General features: G+C 41.4%; 1 protein-coding gene across 1 annotated transcript; it reads right to left on the bottom strand.

Annotated features, from left to right (window-relative positions):
* Positions 1-1,035: 1,035 nt before the first annotated feature.
* hsd17b10 (hydroxysteroid (17-beta) dehydrogenase 10) lies at positions 1,036-11,692 on the bottom strand. The gene is made up of 6 exons (XM_033628938.2): positions 11,575-11,692; positions 8,970-9,134; positions 6,524-6,688; positions 4,678-4,806; positions 2,631-2,739; positions 1,036-1,566 (listed from the first exon to the last, which is right to left on the bottom strand). The coding sequence occupies exons 1-6, from the start codon at positions 11,596-11,598 to the stop codon at positions 1,376-1,378; spliced, it is 783 nt and encodes a 260-aa protein (XP_033484829.1). The 5' UTR covers positions 11,599-11,692; the 3' UTR covers positions 1,036-1,375.

Here is an 11,692-nt window from a genome sequence, read left to right on the forward strand (position 1 = left end):
CTCACTTTAGTTTTAGAGCGTCCCGTCCTACTGGGGAGTGCTGTTGCCATGAGGAGGGGTACCCCATCTGCACTGGTGTTTAGGTGGGTGGACCGTGCCGGGTGGAGACCACATTGCATTGTAACAAGATGATCAATGTTGTTCACTTCAGCTGTCAGTGGTTATGATGCTTTGGCTGATCGGTGTATGTACCACTGAAACCACCTAAATCTGACACACTGAACCTCATCTAATAAAAATGTTATTGTTCTATTTGTTGCCAAAATACGCGGGACAAAACAGAAAGACTTATTTGCTTTCCTTACTGTGCTCCCTCTCTGTGTGGTCCATATCCTCCGACCTCCGTTACATTTTCCTCCTCTTTATCATCATCCAGTGAGTTATAAAATGAGACTGTGCATCCCGTTACCCTATTGCTGCTTTGTGCTTCTTGGTCAAACAACTACCTGGACTTTTGACGAAAACATGCAGAACATGCGCCGAAAACTTGGTTGACAAACAAACGTTGTGGACAATCAAATCTAACAGTTAGAATTTAGTCATTATTAAAGGTATTAAAGATTTTTCCTTTTGCTGCCATGGCTGAAACTTTGAGATTTGATGGGTTGAAGGAAACTCTTCAGTTTATTAAAATCAATCTTGTGTGATTAGCAGACCCAAACAGATTTTTTTTAGGTTTTTAGCAGTGATCCAGAATAGAAATCTGCAAAATATGCAGATTTTTTTTGCTTGTAATGTGATACAGTATTTATTTATTTTTTTTAAAAAAGCGCACAATCTGTGTAGACCAGGGGTCTCATTTATAAACATTGCGCATGCACAAATCGAGGCCTGAAAGAGAATTGTGATCTATAAAAACACACTTGTAAAAACTGTTGCCATTTTTGGCTTTTGTCCGTATGTACATTTTTAGTATGGATCCCACATAATGTTGTATAAATGAGACCCCTGGTGGTGGAGACGATGATCTGAAAGACGCTGTAGCGGAATAAAAATTCTACACTTTAGGGAGTTAAGAAAAAAAAAACCTTCCTGGACCAGACAAACCAATCTGAGGTTTATTACAATCTGGATTCATTTACAAAACAACCAAAGTGAAGTGCATACAGAACTGCAATGCACTGAAATATACAGATATTTTTACACACTTTCTCTCACATTCTCACACAAAGTTAATAAAATGGTGTTTGTAATCCATCACAGTTTATATTTTCAGTGTGTGCAGCTTTGTATGACATAATTTCACCAGGCAGACACACACACACACACACACACACACACACACACACACACACGAACACTCAGACATAAAAATGATGAAGGTGTGGATCAATGAGCTTAGTTAACATGTCCACTCAGACACACACCATCTGTCTCAGGGCTGCATGCGAATGGCTCCGTCCAGTCTGATGACCTCTCCGTTGATCATGGGGTTCTCAGCCAGTGATGTCACCAGGTGGGCAAACTCTGCTGGGTCTCCCAGGCGTGAAGGGAAGGGCACTTGGCGGGCGAGAAAGGAGCGCACCTTTTCTGGAAGACCAGCCAGGAGGGGAGTGGAGAACAGACCTGGAGGGAGAAAGATTTAGACGCAAAGGAAATGTTACTTTTCAATCAGCTTTTAAATCTTGAGTTGACTCAAGTAAAAGTACCACGAAAGCAATGTCTAAATACTCCATTACAAGTAAAAGCCCACAGCAAGAGGGTTCCAAGTTCAAACCCAGGGGTGGGGGAGACCCTCTGTGAGGAGTTTGCATGTTCTCCCCGTGTCAGCGTGGGTTTCCTCCAGGTGCTCCAGCTTCCTCCCACAGTCCAAAGACATGCAGGTTAACCGGTGACTCTAAATTGTCCGTAGGTGTGAATGTGAGTGTGAATGGTTGTCTGTCTCTATGTGTCAGCCCTGTGATAGTCTGGTGACCTGTCCAGGGTGAACCCTACCCCTTTCATTCAGCCCTCCAAAGGGTCATGAGTTAAATCTGAAGAGCCATGTGATGATTAATGTGAGAGCAAAGGCGAGTTTCCAACAACATAAATTCATATTCATTTATTTGACTCTTTTTCTAATCTTGTTGAAATATCGGATGATTTGACATCTTAAGGCCTTGAAAGGGACAGCTCACCTTTAAATCAAAAACGTAACTTTTTCCTCTTCCCTGTAGCGCTGTTTATAAGTCTATATTGTTTTTGGTGTGAGTTGCAGATATCAGCTGTAGAGATGTCTGCCTTCTCTCCAATATAATGGAACTAGATGGCACTGTCTCTTTCCAGAAATCATGACCTGGTTACTCAAGATAATCCACAGACCTTGTTGTGAGCAGTTTCATGCAGGAACTCTTTCTTTCTACCAAACTACACCCGCCAACCTTATCCCCGACAGAGAGACATTGCTGTGGAGTTTTTCAAATGTAATTTTTGGGCACTTTGAGCACCACTGTACCTTAAAACAGTTATTTTAAAAAACAGTGAGGCAACACGGGCCAGCAAGGATGGAAATTACTGGTTTTATCTTAACGTTTTTTATGTAAAATTAATCTGGAAAGTAGAGCTGCCCCCTGATAGTCAACCAAACGTTAGTCGACCAGTAATCCAAAGTGTAGGATCATTTTGAGACAGTTTACACTGTATACACTCACCAGGCGCTATGGTGATGACTCTGATGCCCATGGGTGCCAGATCTCGTGCGATGGGGAGTGTCATTCCAACAATACCACCTTTAGAAGCTGAATATGCTGCTTGGCCGACCTGCAGAGAAAACGGAGGGCAAAAAGCAGAGTTACCACCTCACGGTTGTGTGCCTTCACCAAGTCTCTGTCCAGACTCTGAAGTAATTTAATGAAAGGTCTTAAGTTTGTTTTTATGGCAAAGTGGAAGATGTGATTCTAGTGAATAATTCCCAGTGACAAACATACTGTCTTGACTTAGAGACTGTTTTACAGAGTACAGAGGACGGATAGAGATTCGTCACATGGTGCAATGACAATCACCTGAAGCTCAACACCAGCAAATTAACAAGCTTGACCAGAGGATCAGAAGAGAACACAGGAGATAATGCTTCAAATATGGATGTTGCTTCAAAAGAAGCTACAAATTCTGAAACCTGAATGACTTCACAGACATTTTCAACCATATTTTCAGGCTGAATGGCGCCACACGATATACATCTCTGTATTTTCTACGAAATGGGTCACATATTCAGTTACAAGCTGATCCACAGCTAAAGTCCCCTGTTATTTTTGGTGCATGTGTTTTTCTACAGCAGGGCAGGTAAAAGAAGTTTACCTGTTGGAGGTGAGCTGTTTGCAGAGGTGCAGTAAGAGCCTGTTGTCTGCAGCTCTGCTTTGCACCTTTAATTATCTGCAGATTCTTCACAGTAAAAGTCCCCCGTTATTTTGTGATGTAAATACTTTTATTGTGAAGCAGCAAAATAAGGAAATGTTGAGTTTTCCAGCAGCAACTTAACACAACTTCTAACACGGCTGATAGCGAACATTAACAGTAAAATAAAGCCGATATCTGAAGTGAAAACAGGACGCAGGAAAGAAACTAAACTCCAAACCATAGAGATTCAGTTAGAAGTTACATACATACTGAGAGCTGAACACACAGAGACTTTTAAAAACGAATTTATCTCTGGTCTCCTGCAGACAGAGCTGAGGAGAGTCTCACATCACACATGGCTTGTTTGACGAGGAGAAACAGGGTCGTCGGGGTTGGCTGGCTGTGGTCGACGAGACATCACAGCCACCCACTTGAGGGTGGGCGGTGCGGCTTTTGGACCTACTACAGAGAAGGTCCACCTCTGGCACAACACGGTGCGTCTAAACTGATAACTGAAACACAAATCGGCGCAGCGCGGCTTGACTGGACGTGGCTAAAAGTTACAGAGGAAAAGGCCCACAGTATTGTACGTGTGTCACTGCGGTAACTTCATTCATCTCACAGACTTAGCGCAGCTCGTGCAGCATACAGACCGATGTCTCACTGTAGACTAATGAACAGACAGATTAAACAGAGGAGCAGCTCTGTGTCTCTGAGTGTTGATGGAGAAAGTGTGAGTGAGTGAGGGGGCGGAGCTGTGCAGAGAGTGTGACAGAGAAGAGATGAACACTGGTATGCGTTATGTGGTACAACTTGACCATATATCGATAGAAACAGTGTTGTCTAAATGTATATCTTGCTTTAAAATATATCATTATATCGCCCAGCCCCTAACTCAAAGAGTGACAAAACGACAACAGAGAGATTAAAAACAACAAAAGGCACAAAATGACCACAAAGAGGCTCAATGTCTCCCCTTCTGTTCCTGAGTTAGGGTGTTAAATTATGGCCAGGAAAGTGTTTTTGAACACTATGATGTCACTGTGAACTTGACCTTTTGGATATAAAATGTCATCCCTTCATCATTATATCCTGTTAGACAGTTGAGTGATATGTTGTCATAATCGGCACATGAATTTTTGACTAATGGCCCAAAATGTCTTTGATAAAATCACAGTGACCTTGACCTTTGACCACCAAAATCTACACAGTCCATGTTTGCGTCAAGGTGGACGTTTGTGCCAAATTTCAGGAAATTCTCTTGAGCCATTGCGTTCATGAGAAGGGGACAGTAGAAGGTGTGTGTGTGTGTGTGTGTGTGTGCGTGTGAGTGTGTGTGCGCGTGTGTGTGTTTTTAATGACCTGTCCGTCGAAGGCGGCCACACTGGCTGTGTTAATGACGCAGCCTCTGTGTCCATCTGCATCAGGCTCGTTCTTCCCCATCTCACCCACAGCAAGGCGAATCACATTAAAGGTTCCTGCAATGTTCACCTGCAGAAAACACACATAAAAATACTCAAAACTCATTCATTCATTTTCCATAATCACATATCCTGTTAGGGGTCGCAGCTGACACTGGGCGAGGGGCGGGGTACACTCTGGACAGGTCGCCAGACTATCACAAAGCTGACACATATACCCCCTTTACACCTTGTATTAACATGTGTTTTTGTGATCAGATTGCTCTTGACCACGTGACAGTACAGGTGTAAATACACTCAAAACGCATTGAGGACAGATTGTTATCCGAAATAGAAATTATAATAAAAAAGTGATAAAAAACAGTCGCAAACATTTTGGTCCTTGATGATAGTCGGTGATTTATTATTATTTTTTGCCCTCCTCTCTTGAGAGGGGTCACACCATCACTGGAGACTATTTCTCTGACCTACTACAACACCACAGAGAGAGAAAATCAGAGAAACGAGGCGAGGAACGCTGACCAGACAATCCATGACTGCGGGTTCCAACTTCTTCCTCGCCCGTCTTTTTCACCAGACCTGGTCCCCTCGGACTTCCACCTGTTCCCCAACTTGAAAAAAGCTTGAGCGGGCAAACATTTTGCCAACGACGATGACGTCATGGAAGCCGGGGAGGAGTTCTTAGGGTCCTGACTAGGGATGTTCCTGGCGACTAATTTCCCTGTCAACTAAACAAAAACTTAAATTAAGTCTAGTCGACTTGTCTAAAAAACGAAAAACACTCAGAAAACAGTCAAAATTTAGCCCAATTTATTGCTAAGTATTTGAAACATTGTCCCAAAAAATACTGTGTGCATTAAGAGGCCTTTAATCACAATCTTCAACCACGTCGGATTTTAAATGCCGCTGAAGTACGAGACGCTTTGTGCCGTGCGGTATGAATGTGAACATGACGGCAACTCAGTCAAAAGTTAACCACTAAATTAACATCTAAACATCTAAAATAAAATTAAATATTAATTTTAATTAAATCGTATTTCCCAGCGTGCTGTTTTAAAACTCCAGTCTACTCAAGCATTACTGCGGGGAGGGGGACTGCTGTCTGACGGCTCTGTAGCACCCACTAGTGGTGGGCAGCTGCATGACAGTTAAGCAGCCTCGTACATGAATAAAACACTAGTTGGTTTAACCGACTAATATTTCTGGTGCAGACTAGCGAGGGGGCGGACGTTTAATTGTTAAGACATCTAATTGTGCACATCCCTAGTCCCAACCTGAAGAGTTCTTTTCCACTGGGATAAAGGCGCTTCAGCACCACTGGAGCAATGGTAAATAGTAAAAATGGACCTGCAGTTGCATAGCGCCTTTCTAGTCCTCTGACCACTTAAAAGAGCTTTTTACACTGCAAGTCACATTCACCCATTCACACACACATTCATACACTGGTGTGTCACCTGCTACTCAGTTTTTAACACACACACACACACACACACACACACAGCAATGCAACAGCCATCAGGAGAAATATGGGTTTCAACTGTCATCTGAAAACTTACTAAAGCTGTCAGACAAATGTAGTGAAGTAAAGTTACCTCTGAAATGTAGTGGAGTTGAAGTATAACGTTAAATAAAATTCAAATCTCCAAGTAAAGTATAAGTACGTTGATTTTGTACTTGGGTACAGTACTAGAGTAAATGTATTTAGTTACCACTGGAGGAGTCTGACAGCAGAAGCAGGTATTTATTTTTCTGCTTAAGCTATTTGCATCTGTTTTTGTGTACCTTACATTGATTACACGCTGGAAGTCCTCCAGGCTGTGAGGGAGGTCCTTCTTAAAGTTGTAGGTTTTAACGGCGACAGCAATGCCGGCACAGTTCACTGCCAGGTCCAGCCTCCCAAACTTCTCTCTGGCCAGGGACACGGCTGACTGTACGTCTGCCTCCGATGTCACCTGAGAAATGACAAGGCCACAAGATAAACGTCACCAAGCATACATGTGTAAATGCACCCAGTGAAGATACCAATTCTTTGGTTCAAGTTCTGGCAAGAAGGGAACCAGAGGGAGGTCTGACATTAATAATTTGGAGCTTGAGCTTGAACTTGAGAAGGGTCCACATGTACCACTAAGAACCAAGAGAAATTATCACATCAATCCAGTTTTAGCCTCTTTACACCAGCTCCCAGTATGTTTTAGATTTTAATATTTTACTGATGATTTTTAAGGCTCTTCATGGTCTCTCTCCCTGCTATATCTAACCCCACCAATGACTAGTATTTTGGAGGTGTAACTGCAGAGTGACACAGACACACCACTGCACAAGCATGCTCACAATCACGTAGGCCACGTGCGTAAGCTACGGTGTAGGGTCTGCCGCACAACTATAAATCCTCCTTTCGATGGAAAATCCAAAAGCTCCATAGCCGCCCCTCCCCCATGGAACTTTCTCCTTGAACACATTTGGGACTGTACCGACCTCTTTCGGCTCAAATCACTCATCAAAGCTCATCTTTTCAACAGCTTTTAATGTGTAATCAAAGTTGTGTTTATTTTAGTGTAGTGTATTCTCTTTTTTGTTCAGTTCTAACTAATATAAAGTGTCTTTGAGTACTATGAAAAGCACTTTTTAAATGAAATAAATATATTACATTCTGTAGTTATCTCTCTATATAGTAGGTTTAATTGTTAGTGGCGGAGTCCGCCATTCCCCTACTGGATTCAAATGATCTTACTACACACAGAGAACAGTGATCCAAGTTTAATGTTTGAAGTTTCACCTCACTGATATCAGTATCACTGTTTACTGTTCACTCTCCTACAGCTGCTGTATCAGAGCTGGGTTAAGCTACTGCTAATGCTAACACAACAATTCCTCCTGCTGCTGCTCCAGATTAAACAAAGTCAAACACAGGGTGGCTTTTAATGTGAAGCAGTCACAGGAAACTCAGTTTTAGCTCTGATATAAGTCAAGCGGCAGTCGCTCCTGACACAATGGAAAAATGCTGATTATTGACTCAGTTCTTAAAAAAAAAAACAATGGGGAGTTTGTTTTGCACTGTAGCTGCTCGAGGAGTGTTTGCTGAGGTATTAAACCAGACTTGCCAAACTAACCTGGAACTGAAATAATAACATGGCAGATTTATAGAGAGGGGCTTTAAAAACCCACAGGTGTTAAATTGTAACAGGCAGAGTTCAAATCAAGCATTGTGTAAGGAAACAACATCTGATACATGATACAATGAACTTTAACATGATTACATGTGCAGTGCTTCTATGCTTACAGGAACAAGACCACGACCTCTACCGGAGAAACCAGGAAACAATTTCAAACAAGAGAGGACACGTCGACAGTCTGGGTTGAAGGTGTCAATAACACACCACAAGAAAAGAGTGAAGAAACTGTTGGTGTGTCATCCACACTCTCAGAAATATCACCCTAAAAAAAAACTTCAATAAGCTTCACATAATGTGTGTTTTCTAATGTGGTGGAAGGATTTTTCAGTCACAGCAGAAACAACAAAGATATGATGGGTTATAGTGTGATCTGCAGTGCCTGACACTGACACCAACGTCTGGCTCCTCGAACGCAGTCACTGACGTCATGACCGTTCCTTCTTTTAAGCCCCACTTCCACCAAACACTTTCAGTACAGTACCTTTGGAACCAAAAGTAACCCTTCAGACATGGTACCTAGACCCTAGTGTTTCCACCAAAAATAGTACTCTTAAATGTGGGCGGGGATGTTATCACTCACAGTGAGGAAGTCGGACTCCAGCTGCTGTGAGAGGCAGCAAAACATCCTTTCATTTTATAGTTACAGTTTACTAATAAAACTCTCCACAGTATGAACAGTGGTTACATGAGCCTCAAAACCAGACACAACTCAGCCCTGAGCAGAGTGACCGTCCTCTACTGACCAATCAGACTGCAGTGTTCACAGCTCCACCTTTTAGGACCAGATCTGTGTGCTAGGTACCCCAACAGAGGGGGGACCAAACATGGGGACGGTACAGAACGGTTCCATTGGTACCATCCACAACTTTTCACTGTGGAAACGGAAAAAAAGTGTACCTAACTGTACCGTACTACTCGGTGGAAACGGGGCTTTATATTTTCCTTGGTTTTAGGGAAATAACATTAATAGTACATTTCTCCTTTCTTAATTTTTGAACGGCTGTGTACATGCATGTCGATTTTGTGTGAGTGATTGCGTCTTGATAGTTTTTGGACTCACGTCTGCAGGAGCGAAGGCACAGCGGTCCCCCAGACTGGCTGCAAGCGCTGCTCCATCAGAAGAGGGCAGGTCCAGGATCACAGCGGACGCTCCGTTCTGGACCAGACGCTCCACAGTGGCTCGGCCCAAACCGGACGCGCCACCCGTCACCAGGCCGACCATACCCTGCTCAACACATGGACATGGACAGGGAGGGAGGAAGGCGGTGCAGGATATATGAAACACGGGAAAATTAAAAGTGAGAAAAAGACAGGGACAAATCACGTGACCGATAAAGAGGGGTGAAAGAAGAGATCAGAACTGCTCTGATTAATTTAAACTGCACTGCAGAGACGTCACTTCATTCAGGAGCAGGAGAATATTCTTACACGTGATCATTTTTAGTAGAACTGAAATGACAGCGCATTCACGTGGTGTCAGAATAATCGGAAAAATAACTTTTCAACTGAGAAAATTCTCATCAACGCCCCCTCAAGTCGCAATAACTGCTCAGAAAGTTGGCAAAAATTTTGCAACACACACTTTGACGTCATATACGCAGAAACATGGGGGATGAAAGAAGATTTCGGTCGATGGTGAGTGACTTTTTATTAAGTCACGTACTGCATATCAATTTTTAGCTCAGAGGCCAGAGCAGTAAAACCACTGCATACTAACCTATTAATAACAACCCCTTCAAATATTTTTCTTATCCTTTTTTTGGTGTAAAGAAGAAGGTTCTGAAAATGATTATCTATTTACAAAACAAATGACGAACATCCCGCAATATCCTCAGAAAAATATGTGCAACAGCATGTCTCAGTTTTACCAAGTTCAGTCAGTCCACTACTCACTTTCATTACATGTGCATCTTTTTCATAACTTTCCACTTTCCAGTTTATTTATTTGCACAATAAAAACACAACAACAACTATAAAAAAACAGAGACAAAACAATAGCATTAAGTGCCGGAGAGGTTGAAAACATATATATATATCTATAAATGAATATGCAGGATTGAAATGTGTTAATGTTAAATCAATAATATGTTAAGTTTCTTAAACAGAGGGGCAGGTGGAGACAAGTAATTAGAAGAGGTGGCTAATCTGACAAATTTCTTTTGTGTAATGAATATTTTTGTAAGTTAGTAGGATATGTGCTTGCCCAAACAATATTACAATTACTAGGTATGGATAAATTAAACTATAATAAAGTATGTAAAGGGCATTCTGAGAGATCAAGCCACTCATTTTCCTGATGATACCAAGAGACTTCATTACTTTGTTATTGACAAATTTGATATGCTCATTCCAAGTCAACCTATCATCAATTAAAACTCCTAAAAATTTAGTGGATGAAACCTGAATTATTTCATTCCCCCCAAATGAAATCTTGGCACTAGATTTACAATACTTTTTATTTTTACCTGTAAAAATCATATAATTAGATTTTTTAATATTCAATAATAGCTTATTTATCTGGAACCATTCAGAAATTTTTATTATACCGGAATTGGCTTCACTGATTAGTGAGTCAAAATGATTGTGAGTAAGAATCAAATTGGTATCATCAGCAAAAAGTATTGGAAGAATAGTGGAAGACACAGTCGGCAAATTATTTATGTATATAAGGAACAGTAACGGACCAAGTATGGAACCCTGAGGGACACCATATGATAACTGGGCTCTGGAAGACGCACTGAAGAGTTAAGGTCATCCCCTGCCTTACAAACCATTTAATAATCAAGTTTGGTCAGTGCCTCTGCAGCAGGGTTCCACAAATACTATTTTAAGTCTGATACAGATTTTTTTGTACCGAAGCTGCTGGTCGACAATATTTTGCACAATGATCAATATCTTTAAATATGACCACAGTAAGTATTCATTGTTATTTCAGAGAGCTGTGTTACTAATAATAATAAATAAAAATAAACTGGAGCTTCTGTGCTTTGATTACCTGCTGTGAAACAACATGAGCCACATTAGCTCTTCTCCTATTACTTATTCTTGGTGACAGTAATGCAAAAGTAGTGTAATCAGTAACCCATTACTTTCAAATGAAGGTAACTAGTATTATGTGATGTGTTACATTTTGAGGGTAACTTGCACAATACTGAATATTAATGCTAAATTAATGTGTATGTTGTCATTTTAGTGCTGTAGATGTTTATGGTTGTGCTCATTTTAAAAACTCCTTCATGTCCCGTTGGGTAACAGAAGAAACGTTCACGTAAAGTAGAAGTAACTTGAATCTGAAAGGCTGTAAAGAACAAAATGTAAGTGACAGAGTCCATTATTTTGGAGCTTCAGGAGAACAAAAGCCTTTAAAAATGTAAGCTGTCTCAAATGTCATTGTCTCAAATGTCCCTGTAACCGTGAGACCAAAGACTTAAGCAAAGGTTAGCAGACACACTGCTGAGGGCGCTGCTGTGGACTCACTGATCCCAACACGTTAAGCTACACGATCAAACTTTAGCAAGAGGAAAACAAACTAACCGGAAGAGAAAACACGCACATAAATCACGTGACACGAGTATTTAAAGTCTAACGCGTCATATTCTCTCAGATTAATTCATGTGAGTGATGCAGAGTGCAGCGTGCAGAGATTTATCCGTTTCTTTCCTCACCTTGACACACCGAATGTTCGCCATGTTGGTTTTTAGTGTGTTTGACACACAGAGGATGTCTTCTTCTTCTTGAGTTTTATTTTTTAACGGTCGGTAAACCACGAGAGCTTTACCGCCA

Source organism: Epinephelus lanceolatus, chromosome 8 (genome assembly GCF_041903045.1).
Source record: "Epinephelus lanceolatus isolate andai-2023 chromosome 8, ASM4190304v1, whole genome shotgun sequence".
Taxonomy (NCBI): Eukaryota; Metazoa; Chordata; class Actinopteri; order Perciformes; family Serranidae; genus Epinephelus; species Epinephelus lanceolatus.